This window comes from Euprymna scolopes, chromosome 2 (genome assembly GCF_053919585.1).
Source record: "Euprymna scolopes isolate OS-2025 chromosome 2, ASM5391958v1, whole genome shotgun sequence".
Taxonomy (NCBI): Eukaryota; Metazoa; Mollusca; class Cephalopoda; order Sepiida; family Sepiolidae; genus Euprymna; species Euprymna scolopes.
Window position 1 is genome coordinate 102,628,360 of NC_136483.1, and position 13,927 is coordinate 102,642,286.

At 35.4% G+C, this 13,927-nt stretch overlaps 1 protein-coding gene across 3 annotated transcripts in view; it reads left to right on the plus strand.

Annotated features, from left to right (window-relative positions):
* The window catches only part of LOC145293591 (MTOR-associated protein MEAK7-like), a 76,569-nt gene extending 63,913 nt beyond the window's left edge, over nt 1-12,656 (plus strand). For 2 of the 3 annotated variants that reach the window (XM_080140035.1, XM_080140036.1), the window contains exons 6-8: nt 2,263-2,381; nt 7,846-8,022; nt 12,268-12,570. In XM_080140035.1, the coding sequence (XP_079996161.1) occupies nt 2,263-2,381; nt 7,846-8,022; nt 12,268-12,417 (446 nt within the window). In that variant the 3' untranslated portion in view covers nt 12,418-12,570. Of the gene's footprint in view, nt 1-2,262; nt 2,382-7,845; nt 8,023-12,267 lie in introns of all 3 variants that reach the window. The other variant, XM_080140034.1, reaches the window with a different exon arrangement.
* Nucleotides 12,657-13,927: the final 1,271 nt, after the last annotated feature.

Genomic DNA, 13,927 nt, shown 5'->3' on the forward strand with positions numbered 1-13,927 from the left:
ACTGTGAAATTTCGGATAATCAACAAAAATGATTTTCCAATGAACTCTATTTTGAAATCATCATCATCATCATCATCATCATCATCATCATCATGCAGTCCATCAGTCTTGATGATGACTAGTCGGGTCTCAGTACTTTATCCCTCGGTGTTGGCGTAGTCTCACCACCTCAGGACTTTCCACCTTGGCTCCTAACTTGCTTGTGCAGTTTAGGTGCAATATCTGTTGCACATCAAATAGACACCCTCTGAACCTCCAATGCTTATGTCAAGTGGAGCGAACCTGCAACGACGGGCAGCAGAGGAGGTCACAGCTTCTGGCCAAAAGTAATCTCAGTGGGGTAAACAGTTGCTCTATCGTGTCCGCTACTACGCCTTTTCTTTCTGGATGAGGTTCCATAGCCTTTTAAGGAAAACTGCAAGACAGGAGTAGGATTTGTTCCCATTTCTTAGCCTTTCCTTGTGATAAGGCCCACAAGGCAGTGGTGTTTGATTTTGGGGTTGGTTCCCCTAGTCTTCGCCCAACCAAGGGTACCCATAAGACAGTGGGGTAGAGGTTGGTAGTGTGCCAGGGCATGTCCACACATCAGTGGGCCATAACGCACTACCTCTGGGGTCCCCTACTACTCCAAGATCTCCTACAAGTTTAGCCTGGAGCTGCAAGGCACCGAGTTACCGTGTGTCGCCAACATGGAAGTACTGTAGGAGTCTTGATGTTGGAGAGGCTATGTACTGGCAGGGAAGACTTATGCATAGCTGCTCCCTTTTCACCACGAGGTTAGCCAGCAGTGTTAGCTGCAAGCAAGAAGGCATGCAAGCATGAACTTAACACTAACTTATACCTAGCACACTAGATGCATCACATCACCTTGCCGGATTAAGAATCCAAATGCACACACATTTTTAAATAATAAGTAACTGATGATAGATAATAAAGACAGTTAAAATGAGCAAGTAGTACCAATTGCATCTCACTGATGACAGCAAAGACAGCTGATTCATTATGATACTACTATGGGATATCATTCTAACTTCGTAATTACTGATAGCAAAAAAAGTAGTCAAGTTGTAATTCTGTTTGTTAAAATTATTTCATTGGCTATTATTCATTTTTTTTCTTTATGATTAACTCCTCTTAAAACAATTTTTAATTTATAAACAGTAATTTTGCCATACTACAACACGGCTGACTATAACAAGATTCGAACGTATGTGTATGTAGGAAAGGCAACTTGTTCGTATGTAATGGGAGGCAACTCTCCAAGGCTCAGGGGAGCCCAATAATACCAGTAGTACAGTTATCACTAAAAATAACAACAAAAATATTACAACATATATATATATATATATATATATATATATATATATATATATATATATATATATATATATATATGTATATATGTATATATATATATATATTATAATTAAATAATAATTCTACTAGTGCTTCATGCTTACGCAATCATCAGTGTAGGAGGTGACAATTCCGCCTGGTTGGGAGATTTGAACACAGCCATGAAGCCACCTTTTGACTACATTTGCTGAGTCTTTTACCTCTGAGTCACCAATCAAGTGCCATGAGAATGAAAGGAATTAATAACTAATAAACGCACAATTTGGGTGCAGACAGACATTAGACAATCCAAAGTGTTCGAAGTTGGGAATGTTGCATAAACGCTAGTTGACTACCTCTTAGTTTATACTAGTGGGCAATGCCCAGCTTTGCCTGGGTGTAAAATACGCTCAAATATGATATATTAATTTGTTCAGATTTCGTATATATTATTATAGAGTCGTGATTTCAAAAGTCAAAAAAAAGTATTTCGGCGTTATCAGCTAGAATTGAAACCGAAAGCAAAACCGTAGCATTCAAAGCTGGTGACGTTACCACTGTACCAACGTGACCCGCATATGAACTGATTAAAAATTAAAAATAAACTAAGATTAATGTACAAAATTTATAACTATTTTTTTAATTTTGACCCATTTTTGACCCCTTAAAAACAATTTGAACCGGCTAGAGACCCATAAAAGAACGGTCCATGAAAATCCAATCATTTGAGGCCCCTAGTGCCACTTTGTGACTTTTAGTTCCCGAGGAGATAGAGTTTGAAAATATGGAGACAGACAGACAGCCATCTAGCCTTTTATATATTAGATTTCCCAGACAGTGCCCATCCTTAAGTATTCTTAAAGGGACTTGTTAATGATAATTTGATAATAATTATTATAAATTTATTTCTTCGTTTGTATTTTTAAGGTGATGAAGAAAGTTTTTTGTTTACATTGGCCCCGGAGTTTAATATTTATATTCCAACTGGACACAACAAGAATTTTATGTATTTCAACTCTGGTTTACGTACTTTGCCCTGTGGAATGGTTAGTAGGAACGTTTCAATTGATGCTTTTTTTTTTATAATGCTAAACTTATGCTTATTTTTTTTTTTTTTTTTTTGCGTTATCCTTATCTATTACTTATTTCTGTTTTTCTGCTTTTAATAAAATTTTTAGTATTTTTTTAACAAAAAAATTATATAGATTTTTAGTACTTATGTGAAATGTTTTTGACTCCTGTGATGGGACTAGGAGACACATCATGACGGATGGGGGGGGGTAGATATTTAATTGCTGTGCACCGCAACAAAATGTGGCACAAGGCCGGAAAGTGCAGAACAGGCAAGCTCTCCTAAAGAAGGGGCACTCTTGCCTCAACAAAAATTGCCTGGGCACCCCGTCAGCATTCCCCGTTAGGAGCGCCTCAGGCGACAAGCAATTAACTTGCCCCACCAGAAAGCCCGGTGGCAAGGCCTGGGAGGGTGGACCTCCTAGGTAGTACCCAAGCAGTGTACCTCAGTCCGACAGGTGCTGGGGCCTGGGCCGGTTCCCGGCCTCTCACCTGTCGGGCTGAGTGTCAAGAACGGATCCTTGACGAGTACTTCTACCCTGTCTCCCTGCAGCCGAAGCTGCTAGGAGACACATCCCCTATCACGACGGATGGGGGGGGGTATGAGACTAATGATTTCGACGATCGTTTTTATAACCACAAGTCATGGTGATCAACCAGTGAAAAGCTTATAAAGTTACTATAAAAATGGTCGAATTTTGGATTCAATCAGTTTGCCGCCATCTTTGTTACACGCAATTACACTCAGGATCGTACTACACTCTGTTCAACATAATGTCTCAACACTTAACAACTTATGAGGAATAAGGACCGTACTATCGTCGAAATTTTCCAATCAGATTATTTTCAACGCCGAAAGGTGCCGAAACGCTGAGTCAATGAAATCGCAATAACCAACGTCATTTAAGAAAACATTTATATGCTATCATCGTTTTATTATAAAAAGAAAACTAAATATTTATTTTGATTTGAACAATTATATAAAACTAAAAAAAAAAATATTTTTTGCTATCAGTTGCTTATTATTCAAAAATTAAATATTTATTACTGAAACTTACTTTACAGTGAGTGTTTTTTTTTTATTTGAATTTAAATTTTCTTAAAGTTTCGTAAAAGTTGTTCAATAATTATTCGTTGTATTTTCTTCATAGCAACAAAAAGAATATTGTTTTCATTTTTTTTTTTCAACTAATTTTCCATTTAATTATTGTCATAATAATAGGATATTATGTTCATAAGAAAAAAAAATTGGCTAGTGTCACAAAAATAAATAAATAAATAAATAAAAAATAACGAAATGTACATTCAGCGCCTTTCTGGCGTTTTATGCTAACTGTCCGGAAAATTCTTACGATAGCACGGTTCTTATTCTGCATAAGTACCATAGCCGTTTTTTTTTTTTTAATGGTCCTGGGTCAGTCTTTCAGTTGTCAGGCGCAGCACTCAGCAGTGCTGTGTGCTGCGCCGCAGCACACAGCACATCAAACGCTTGTCTGCCCATCCCCCATCACATTTGTTGGTGTCCTCTTGATTTTTCTTTAATAAAATTTTCTTGCTATGATTTCTTTACAAAGTTGGAATCTGGAAACTAGGGATCATGTTCAAACCATGTTAATCTCTTCCCCCCCCCTTTTTTTTTCGAGCCATGTTTTGAATATTAATATTTTCAAACCACTTCTATGAATATTAATATTTTTGAACCAAGTCTGGAATATTAATATTTTCAAACAACTTCTATGAATATTAATATTTTCGAACCACGTCTTGAATATTAATATTTTCGAATCACGTCTTAAATATTAATATTTTCGAACCATGTTTTGAATATTAATATTTTCGAACCACGTCTTGAATATTAATATTTTCGAATCACGTCTTAAATATTAATATTTTCGAACCATGTTTTGAATATTAATATTTTCGAACCACGTCTTGAATATTACTATTTTCGAATCACGTCTTAAATATTAATATTTTCGAATCACGTCTTAAATATTAATATTTTCGAATCACGTCTTAAATATTAATATTTTCGAACCATGTTTTGAATATTAATATTTTCGAACCACTTCTATGAATATTAATATTTTCGAACCACTTCTATGAATAGTAATATTTTCGAACCACTTTGATGAATATTAATATTTTTGAGACTCGAACCACTTTCTTGAATATTAATATTTTCGAAACACCTCCATGAATATTAATATTTTCTAAACACTTAATATATATTCAACTTCTTTCTGATATCTACATTTCTTTGTCCATCTCGTAGAATTACTCCAAAGATAGTTCTTAAACATTTCATTTCTCTTATGCTCATTTTTATGAAAGTGCTGCTTTTTTAGTATGGAGAGAGAGAGAGAGAGAGAGAGAGAGAGAGAGAGAGAGAGAGAGAGAGAGAGAGAGAGAGAGAGAGAGAGAGAGAGTGTGTGTGTGTGTTGCTGTAGTTGTAGATAAATGAGTTCTTGCTGTGAATGTTTTATAGAGTGGACCAGGGATTGAAGCTCAGTCAAGCATCTACTATAAACATCACGATGCAGTAAAGAGTGTCTAGTAACACATCTTTTGTGTGAAACGGGACTTCTTTTGAAGATATCGCACTCAACGTAACCAGTTAGAATAGGATATTATCAAATGGAATAAAGATGCCAAAATCTTTCCATACAAAATAATTACTTTTTCTTGACACCTTATTTAAAACGTATTCGCAAAGCACGAGAGTTCAAAGAGTACAAGAACGTTCTGGAGAAAGAAAGATGTTTGTCAGCAAGAAAAAATTAAGTATACAGGTTTGTTCTGGCACTTAAAAATTTTGTACTCATATTCACCTCAAACAAGGCAAATTGCCACTGAAATGTAAGGGGCTACTATAAATTAGGGACCGTGCTTACAGGTACACTCTGTGTAGGGAGTTGAGCCGCGAGATGTCAGTTCACATTATATTTAAATTTCTACATGTTAGTACAATCGGAGAATCAGGATACAGGGAAGGAGTTCCAAAGTTTAGTAGTTCAAAGGAAGAAACTTTCAGAATAGAAGATTCTACAGAGAAGGCGTGGAATTTTGTTGCTTGGCGAATTAGCCATGCGTATTTATGTTGAGAAGACATCAGTATTACAAGTTCGTTGGAACACATTCCATTAAAGTACTTGTAAAACAAGCATAGGGATGTGACATTGCAGTGATGGGACAGGGGTTGGAGTTCGGTTAATAGTGCGGGACCTATTAGATTGGAGACTTTTTTTTAATCCTGTCCAATAGAAAGAGAGACGTGTGTGTAAATGAATATACCTGAAGACATATGTGTGTGTTTAATAGTATGCCTGCTTCTTTTTTTTTTCAATTTTTTCAAGACTGTATGTGTGTTGATTTCAGTTGGCACCACGTACATTTATGTGTATGTAAACAGTCTGTCTATGTTTGGATAGTGAGAGAGTGTGTGCATTTATAAACTTGTATATGTGTGTGTTCGTTGAGCAGCATGTGCAAGCTTCACTGGGCGTTGTGTTTAGAAGTCCAGGGAAAACTTTTGTTGTGTGTGTGCGTGTGTGTATGTGTTGCTTGCTGAGTCCCCCCCCCCTAAAAAGAAAAAAAAAAGGAGTTATGTTAGATTGTGATGTACACACAGGTATTTGTCTCTGAAATAAAAAGAAGAAATAAGGAGAAAGATGTTGTGTTTGGACGATATCACCTCTTTCTTAAGTGTTTCTATTTATTTACATGACCTTGATACAAAGAATAGAAACACTTGAGAAAGGGATGATATTCTCGAAATATCATGAAATTCTAGCATCACATAAGACCCTATATATAACAATATCCTCTAATGTCTAAAGGCTTTCTGTATAGGAATTTGATAGAATAACCTGGCACGAGGATACTTTTCACTACAAGTAAACCCTGACTAAATATTCAAAATAACATAGTATTCATAACGCAAATAAGATCTCCTCGGTATGGTTAACCCACACTGGCTTTTACAAGGAATGGTACACCTTCTCCAAATGATGTTACCTCAAATAACAGCACGTAGCTCGATGCTTCAGCAGAATAGATGAATACTTCTCCTTGAATCCCGTAAGACTAAGAGACCACAAGAAATATATACTATAACATATTCAAATAGTCAAACGGGGAGAGAGAAACAATGTTCTCAACTTCTTTACTCAGTATTTGAGAGGTGAAGGAAACTTTAATAGACTATTCGAATATCTATGTATCTCATATTTTTATTTATTTATTATTTTTAAAACAGTAATCTACGTACACGCGTGTTTCAAGGTCATTACCTCTCATCAGCGTAGTTCAACTGTTTCTAGGGATCGAACCTCAGACCATGTTTTACCACAGTCCGGTGCCTTAACATGGTCTGAGGTTCGATCCCTAGAAACAGTTGAACTACGCTGATGAGAGGTAATGACCTTGAAACACGCGTGTACGTAGATTACTGCTTTAAAAATAATAAATAAATGTTATATACGTCCAAATTAAAAAGGGCGCCTTTCTAAGTAAATAAAAAAAAATGAGCTCCGAGGCGGAGCCAATATTAACCGTATGTATCGCTTGAAAAAACAACAATAACAAAAATCTAAATTTATAAGCGATAAAAATAAACAGTATAATTAATCTAGGGAGTATGGCCTAACGGTTAAGGCACCGGACTGTGGTAAAACATGGTCTGAGGTTCGATCCCTAGAAACAGTTGAACTACGCTGATGAGAGGTAATGACCTTGAAACACGCGTGTACGTAGATTACTGTTTTAAAAATAATAAATAAATAAAAATATGAGATACATAGATATTCGAAGCCCTCGATTTCTGAAAATTTTGACTAAAGCAAAGTGAACCAAAAAGTGAAAACAATTATTTACTTGAACGTTTCCTACTATTACAATTTTTTTTTTATTAAAATTATCTCCCTTATTAGTTTTCTGTTGATCTTTTTAATTTTTTTTCTTTCATTGCATAATTCGTTAACGAGACATGTCAAAAAAAATTTCTTTGTGTTGCCCTATATTATAAAGTTCCCTTCATAATCTATCTATGAGTAGCTTTTCACCATTTTCATCTCTGCTTTCCCCATTTTATATATATATATATATATATATATATATATATATATATATATATATATATATATATATATATATATATATATATATATAGTATGAGCTGAAATCCAGTATGAATATCTCTTGCATTGATCGAAGTGAAACTACAGATTTGAGCTTTGTCATATCAAGAGCTGATATGTAATAACAATATTCACTGCAGCCGTATCTTTGCACAATTTCGGTTGGGATAGAGTTAATCTATTTCTTCAATTATCATTCTATTGCTTCAGTCGTTTTTTGCTTTTTGTTTTTTTTTTGTTTTTTTTTTGTTTTTTTTTTTATTTTTGTTGTTGTCATTTTCTATGGTGTCTTCTCTTGTAGGGAATGGGCGGTCAACTGAAGCATTTCGGTTGGTGGCTTAATGAAGATTTTTTGACCGGTCAAAGTCATGGGCCATGTTTTACTTTCAACAGTCCACGGTTGTCAGGGAAACAGGAGTTCAAAATTGATAAAGTTGAAATTTGGAAAATACATGATTTGCAACGTGAAAATGATGAGGTGAGCAAGTATTTTTTACCCGGTTCCATTTGAAATGGTGAAACTTATTTGAAATAATGTGGCTAGTATTGACCTTCACTTTATATATATATATGTATATATATATATATATATATATATATATGTTACCCGTTGGGTCAGTATATGTTATAGCTAGTTATGGAATAGCGAATATACAGAATTAATGTATAAACGTGCAAAAATTGAATGCACACACACGCAAAAACAAACGTGGTAACCAGTGAAAACAATATGTAATTTTGCGCGCGCAAAAAAAAAAATTGAATGCATGCTCACACAAAAACAAACATTGCGACCAGCAAAAACAATAGGGAATACATTGGTCTGTTTTGCTGACGTAATAGTTAGTCATCAGAGATCAAGCGAGAAGGTTTGGCAAGAAATGTGTTAGTGAGCAGACGTGTAGACGACCCCATCGGAAGCGGAAGTAAAATGTAGAAAGAGACTCAGCGTGCCAAACTCTGATAATGGATTCCATAAGATGAATAAAATCCATGTAAAATATAACTCGTTGTTATGGCGTATTTTTTTTTTTTTTTTTGTGGTTTGGACAAATAAGAAGGCATGTGGTTATTTTGGTCTGAAACAAGCAGCAATATTGTTATCGTTTGATTGTAAAAAAACGCTGTCTATAAAAATTTGTGTCACTACATGTAACTACATGTATTTGTGAAAAAGCACACAGATGCACAATGAACATTTTACATACATACAACAATAGAAGAACATTTTAACCACTAGACGTCAAACACTGTATATATCATAACATTAAAGGAGAATCAATCAACTAGCCGTCACATTGTTTATACATACTCATCCCGCTACATAACAATGAGTACAATAGTCCGAATAATACAAATAATACTAAGTCCTCTAACTATTCCCGAACTGATTATGGTTATCACAATAAAAATCAGGGCAATAACAAAAGACGAATGTGTCAGAGTTTATAGACAACTAGCAGGCTGCCTGGCGTTGCTCGGTCATAAAATATGCATAAATATTATATTTTAATTAATGCAGAATTCTTACTTATTATGAACAGAAATACTAACGTAACGTTAAATTTATTTAAAAAATGAAGTAGAAAAACAACGAAAAGAAAATACCGTAGGTATTAAACGTAACGTTAAATTTATTTAAAAAATGAAGTAGAAAAACAACGAAAAGAAAATACTGTGGGTATTAAACGTAACGTTAAATTTATTTAAAAAATGAAGTAGAAAAACAACGAAAAGAAAATACTGTGGGTATTAAACGTAACATTAAATTTATTTAAAAAATGAAGTAGAAAAACAACGAAAAGAAAATACCGTGGGTATTAAACGTAACATTAAATTTATTTAAAAAATGAAGTAGAAAAACAACGAAAAGAAAATACCGTGGGTATTAAACGTAACATTAAATTTATTTAAAAAATGAAGTAGAAAAACAACGAAAAGAAAATACCGTGGGTATTAAACGTAACATTAAATTTATTTAAAAAATGAAGTAGAAAAACAATGAAAAGGAAATACCGTGGGTATTAAACGTAACATTAAATTTATTTAAAAAATGAAGTAGAAAAACAACGAAAAGAAAATACCGTGGGTATTAAACGTAACATTAAATTTATTTAAAAAATGAAGTAGAAAAACAACGAAAAGGAAATACCGTGGGTATTAAACGTAACGTTAAATTTCTTAAAAAAATGAAGTAGAAAAACAACGAAAAGAAAATACCGTGGTATTAAACGTAACGTTAAATTTCTTAAAAATAAAAAGTGAAGTGTAAAAAAAAAAAAAAAATGGAAAGAAACTGAGACATAGGCATGCGAGTATTATGTTATTTTTTAAACGATTCACTTCTTGTAAATAAAAAAAAATCATACTTGAGCTGAGTCAAAACCAAAACCTAAAGATATTGAGTTAAGTACGATAAAACTCCACACTGGACTCGGCACACTACTCCCTCCCCGACTTTCCTTTGCGGACAGACGCCACACTAGACGATTTGAAAATCACCCCTTCTCAGGTACATGGTATCATAAAAAACCTAGACACCTCAAAAGCATGTGGACCCATCTCATCCCGGCTGGGCTATTAAAAAAATGCTCTGCTAAGGTTGCTTCAGTTCTCACCAAACTTTACAATAAATGCCTTAACGAATCTTGCTTTCCTGACTGCTGGAAAACCGCTTCTGTGGTACCAGTCTTCAAGAATTCTGGTGAAAGAACTGACCCACTAAATTATCGCCCCATTTAGCCTCCTTCCGCTTGACGCCAAAATATGCGAGTCCTTAGTTAATCAAGATCTAGTCCAACACCTAACAGCTGACGGACAAACAATATGGATTTAGGCAAGCCCATTCAACAGCAGATATATTAACTGTAGTCTCTGAACGTATATACCGCTCACTGGACAAAACAGGGGAGGCTAGAGCGGTAGCCCTTGATATATCTAAGGCTTTTGACAGGGTATGGCACGATGATCTTCTAAGGAAAATTAGATCATATGGTACCACTGGAAGAATACATAATGTAATTAAATCCTTCTTAAGTAAGAGAAAAATCCAAGTTGTCCTCGACAGTCGTACATCTAAACAATATGATATAAATGCGGGAGTACCTCAGGGGTCTATCCTTGGACTTTTATTATTCCTGATATTCATAAATGACCTCTCTGATAAAATTGTTTCGGAGATGGGTATATTTGCCGATGACACCATTCTCTATAACAGGCATGAGGGAAAAACAAATGAACACATATCTAAGGAAATGGCAGAAACACTAAAGGATGACCTCCAATCTGTAGTGGAATGGGGACATAAATGGATGGTCACATTCAATGCTGCCAAGGCTAAGCTTGTTTCCTTCAAGAACTACAACAAAACTTCTCTACGACCAATAGCAATGGCCAAGAACACATTACCTGAAAGTACTTCTTTTAAACTCCTCGGCCTAACGTTTACAGGGAACATGAACTGGAATAGATACATTGAGAGCATTGCCAAGCCTGCTGCAAAGAAGGTGGGCTCTCTCTACCGTGCTAGAAAATTACTTATGCCTGAAAATATCCTGTACCTCTATAAGGCCACTATTCGCCCATGTATGGAGTACTGTTGTCACATTTGGGATGGTGCATCTGCTGCTTGCCTCTCACTCCTGGACAGGGTTCAAAAGAGAGTCACCAACCTGATAGGTCCTGAACTGTCATCTAGGCTTCAGCCTCTGTCCCATCGACAAAATGTTGCAGCCTTCTGCCTGTTCTACAAATACTTTAACGGTGAATGCTCTGACGAACTACAAGCACTTGTACCTCCTCGATGTGACTACCCCCGACAAACCTGACAAGCAACTAAGTCCCACCCCTTTACAGTAGAGATCCCTAGGTGTAAGAAAGCCTTTTAATCCAATAGTTTCTTCACCAGAACTGCAGGTCTTTGGAACTCACTTCCGGGATTCTGCTTTCCCAACTGTACTGACATGCAGAAGTTCAAGTGTAATGTGAACAAATATCTTGCTGCTCATCTCTTTTCATAATGCCCTCGCAAATTATGTCCCCAATAGTAACCCCCTACTTCAAAGTGGCACTGTGCCTTGTTTGGGGTGAAAATTGATTAAAAAACAAAACAAAAAAAACATTAGGTCAGTTTGACAAGATCTTTAAAAAGTGTTTTCAAACCTACTTATTCTTAAGAAATGTGAACGATTCGCGCATGTGCAGTCGTGAAACCGTTGACAAACAGATAAAAATCTGATCACCCCCCCCCCCACCCCGCATGTACCAATTTTTCCGGATGAAAATCAATTAAAAAATTTTACACATGTCTGAATACCCTATATACCGAATTTCAACTCCATAAATCAAAAATCTGTCGAGTATATAGGTTGAGAAGTGTCCTCACACACACACATTCTTTTATAGATATATAGATTTCGCATGTCGTATCCAGGTGTGCTGTTTATTGAATAGTGGAAAAACAAAGGCTGTTGGACATTTATGACTACGACTTAATGGACAAGTCAGGCATAAACCGAAGTTTATTTGTACTAATTATGGCCAAATTGCAGAAAAGACCGTGAATTTTATTAATGATTCCATCGGATCGCATTTAATTTAGCTTACCATGATTTTTTATAATTTTTTTTCTTTTTCTTTATTTTTCTTTTTTCTTTTTTTTTTTTTGCACTGGCCATTTTTGAAAGAATACTTGATCCTAGTATTTTTTTCTGCTTTATTCTAGGTTTATGGTCAATGTCAATCGAGCAATCTGGATCGTGATTCAACAGCCAAGGCACTCCTTTCATTGCTGGATCGAGGACCACACAGTGAAGGATTACGTCAGGGAGATTCTTTGGCTCAACTCCCTGATCGCCCACAAATCAAATTTTAACAAAGACATTTTAAAAACTTTTTAGGTGGGGGTGTATATTCTTGTGTGTGTGTGTGTGGGGGGGGAAGTCCATATTCCATATTGTATTAATTATTAATATTATCAATATAGAACAACTTTATTATTAGTGAACCTGCAGCATAAAAAAAAAAATGATGTCGAAATACTTATATTGATACGCTACTTAAAATGCCAGGGTGTGGCAGCAAAATCTAACATTTGACGCATAAAAAAAAAAATAGGCAATAAAAACAAGAGTTGTATATGCAGAGACCCGACAGTTTATTTTACAGCAATTAGACTTACATAGTTTATTATACTTCAATGAAATCGCTGCTGGCAGAGATAACAATCTCAAGACAAGTCACAGGCTTTGGTGACCATATCCTTGTCTGTAGTGGTGAACGCCTCCACGATGGCAGCCTGCAGAGAATTGACTGTGTTATGGACATGCATGTTGGTCTTGGCTTTAATCATGCCTTAGAAGGAATAGTTAGGAAGGTGGCAGTCAGATGAGGAGGGTGGTTACAATTCCAGCGATCAGTGTTGAATAGTCATCTTGGCTTTGTGCGTAGGAGCTGAGTCCTGCACGAAGATTTAAAGGCGTTTGACAGCAATCTAGTCTATCACTATGTTCCTTACTAACTCCTGGTAGATATTGGTGGTGATTCAAGTGTCGGATTTTGCTGCAACACCTTACATATATGTGTATATATCGCTGTACTTACTATTAGGTCTAGATGAATATCAAACAGAATCAGAGTGTGTATATTTACACATTTACATAGTGTGCATATTTACACATTTCTATAATTATACTAGACAAGTAATAAATATTACATCAGTGGTAAATTTTAATGTTTTTCCTTTCTTTGGAGGATTGGCGTTGGTGAAAACCTCCAACCCCCCTACATGGTTAAGTTCACAAAAATACTACCACGCATCACAAGCTGTGATCGAATCTACAACAATTTAGTTGACAGTCAGCGATACTAAACATCATATATACAGACATCTTATTATAAATTTTCCTAGTGTGTGTGTGTGTGTGTGCGCGCGCGCGTGTGTGTGACACGGTTTATCTCAGTCTACAGGCAAGTAAGGTACCGAAATGAAGCTTATGACCCAGCGAATGTTTTAGTGAAATTTATATCCATGTTTGGTATATGGAAATGCAAAAACATAACGATTTACTAAACAACGTTTTATTTACTGGATATTTTTCCAGTACAAGGACTCAAGTTTGCCCAGCTGGGCAAACTTGAGTCCTTGTGACAGAAAAGAATAGACACTAAGATAAATATTTTTTCTTAAGATTAATATATGCTTATTTATATTTACAGATAAAAATAGTGCTGCAATAACTTTAATGAGTATCTCATTAAAATTGCAGCATGTCACAAACCAAAGGGGTATCAGTCCTATCAGAATTTCTGTGAGAACGAATCGTGGGTCAACATGAAGGTAGTCTTCGTCAAGACAAAATAGCAGGACATCTTTCAATACACCT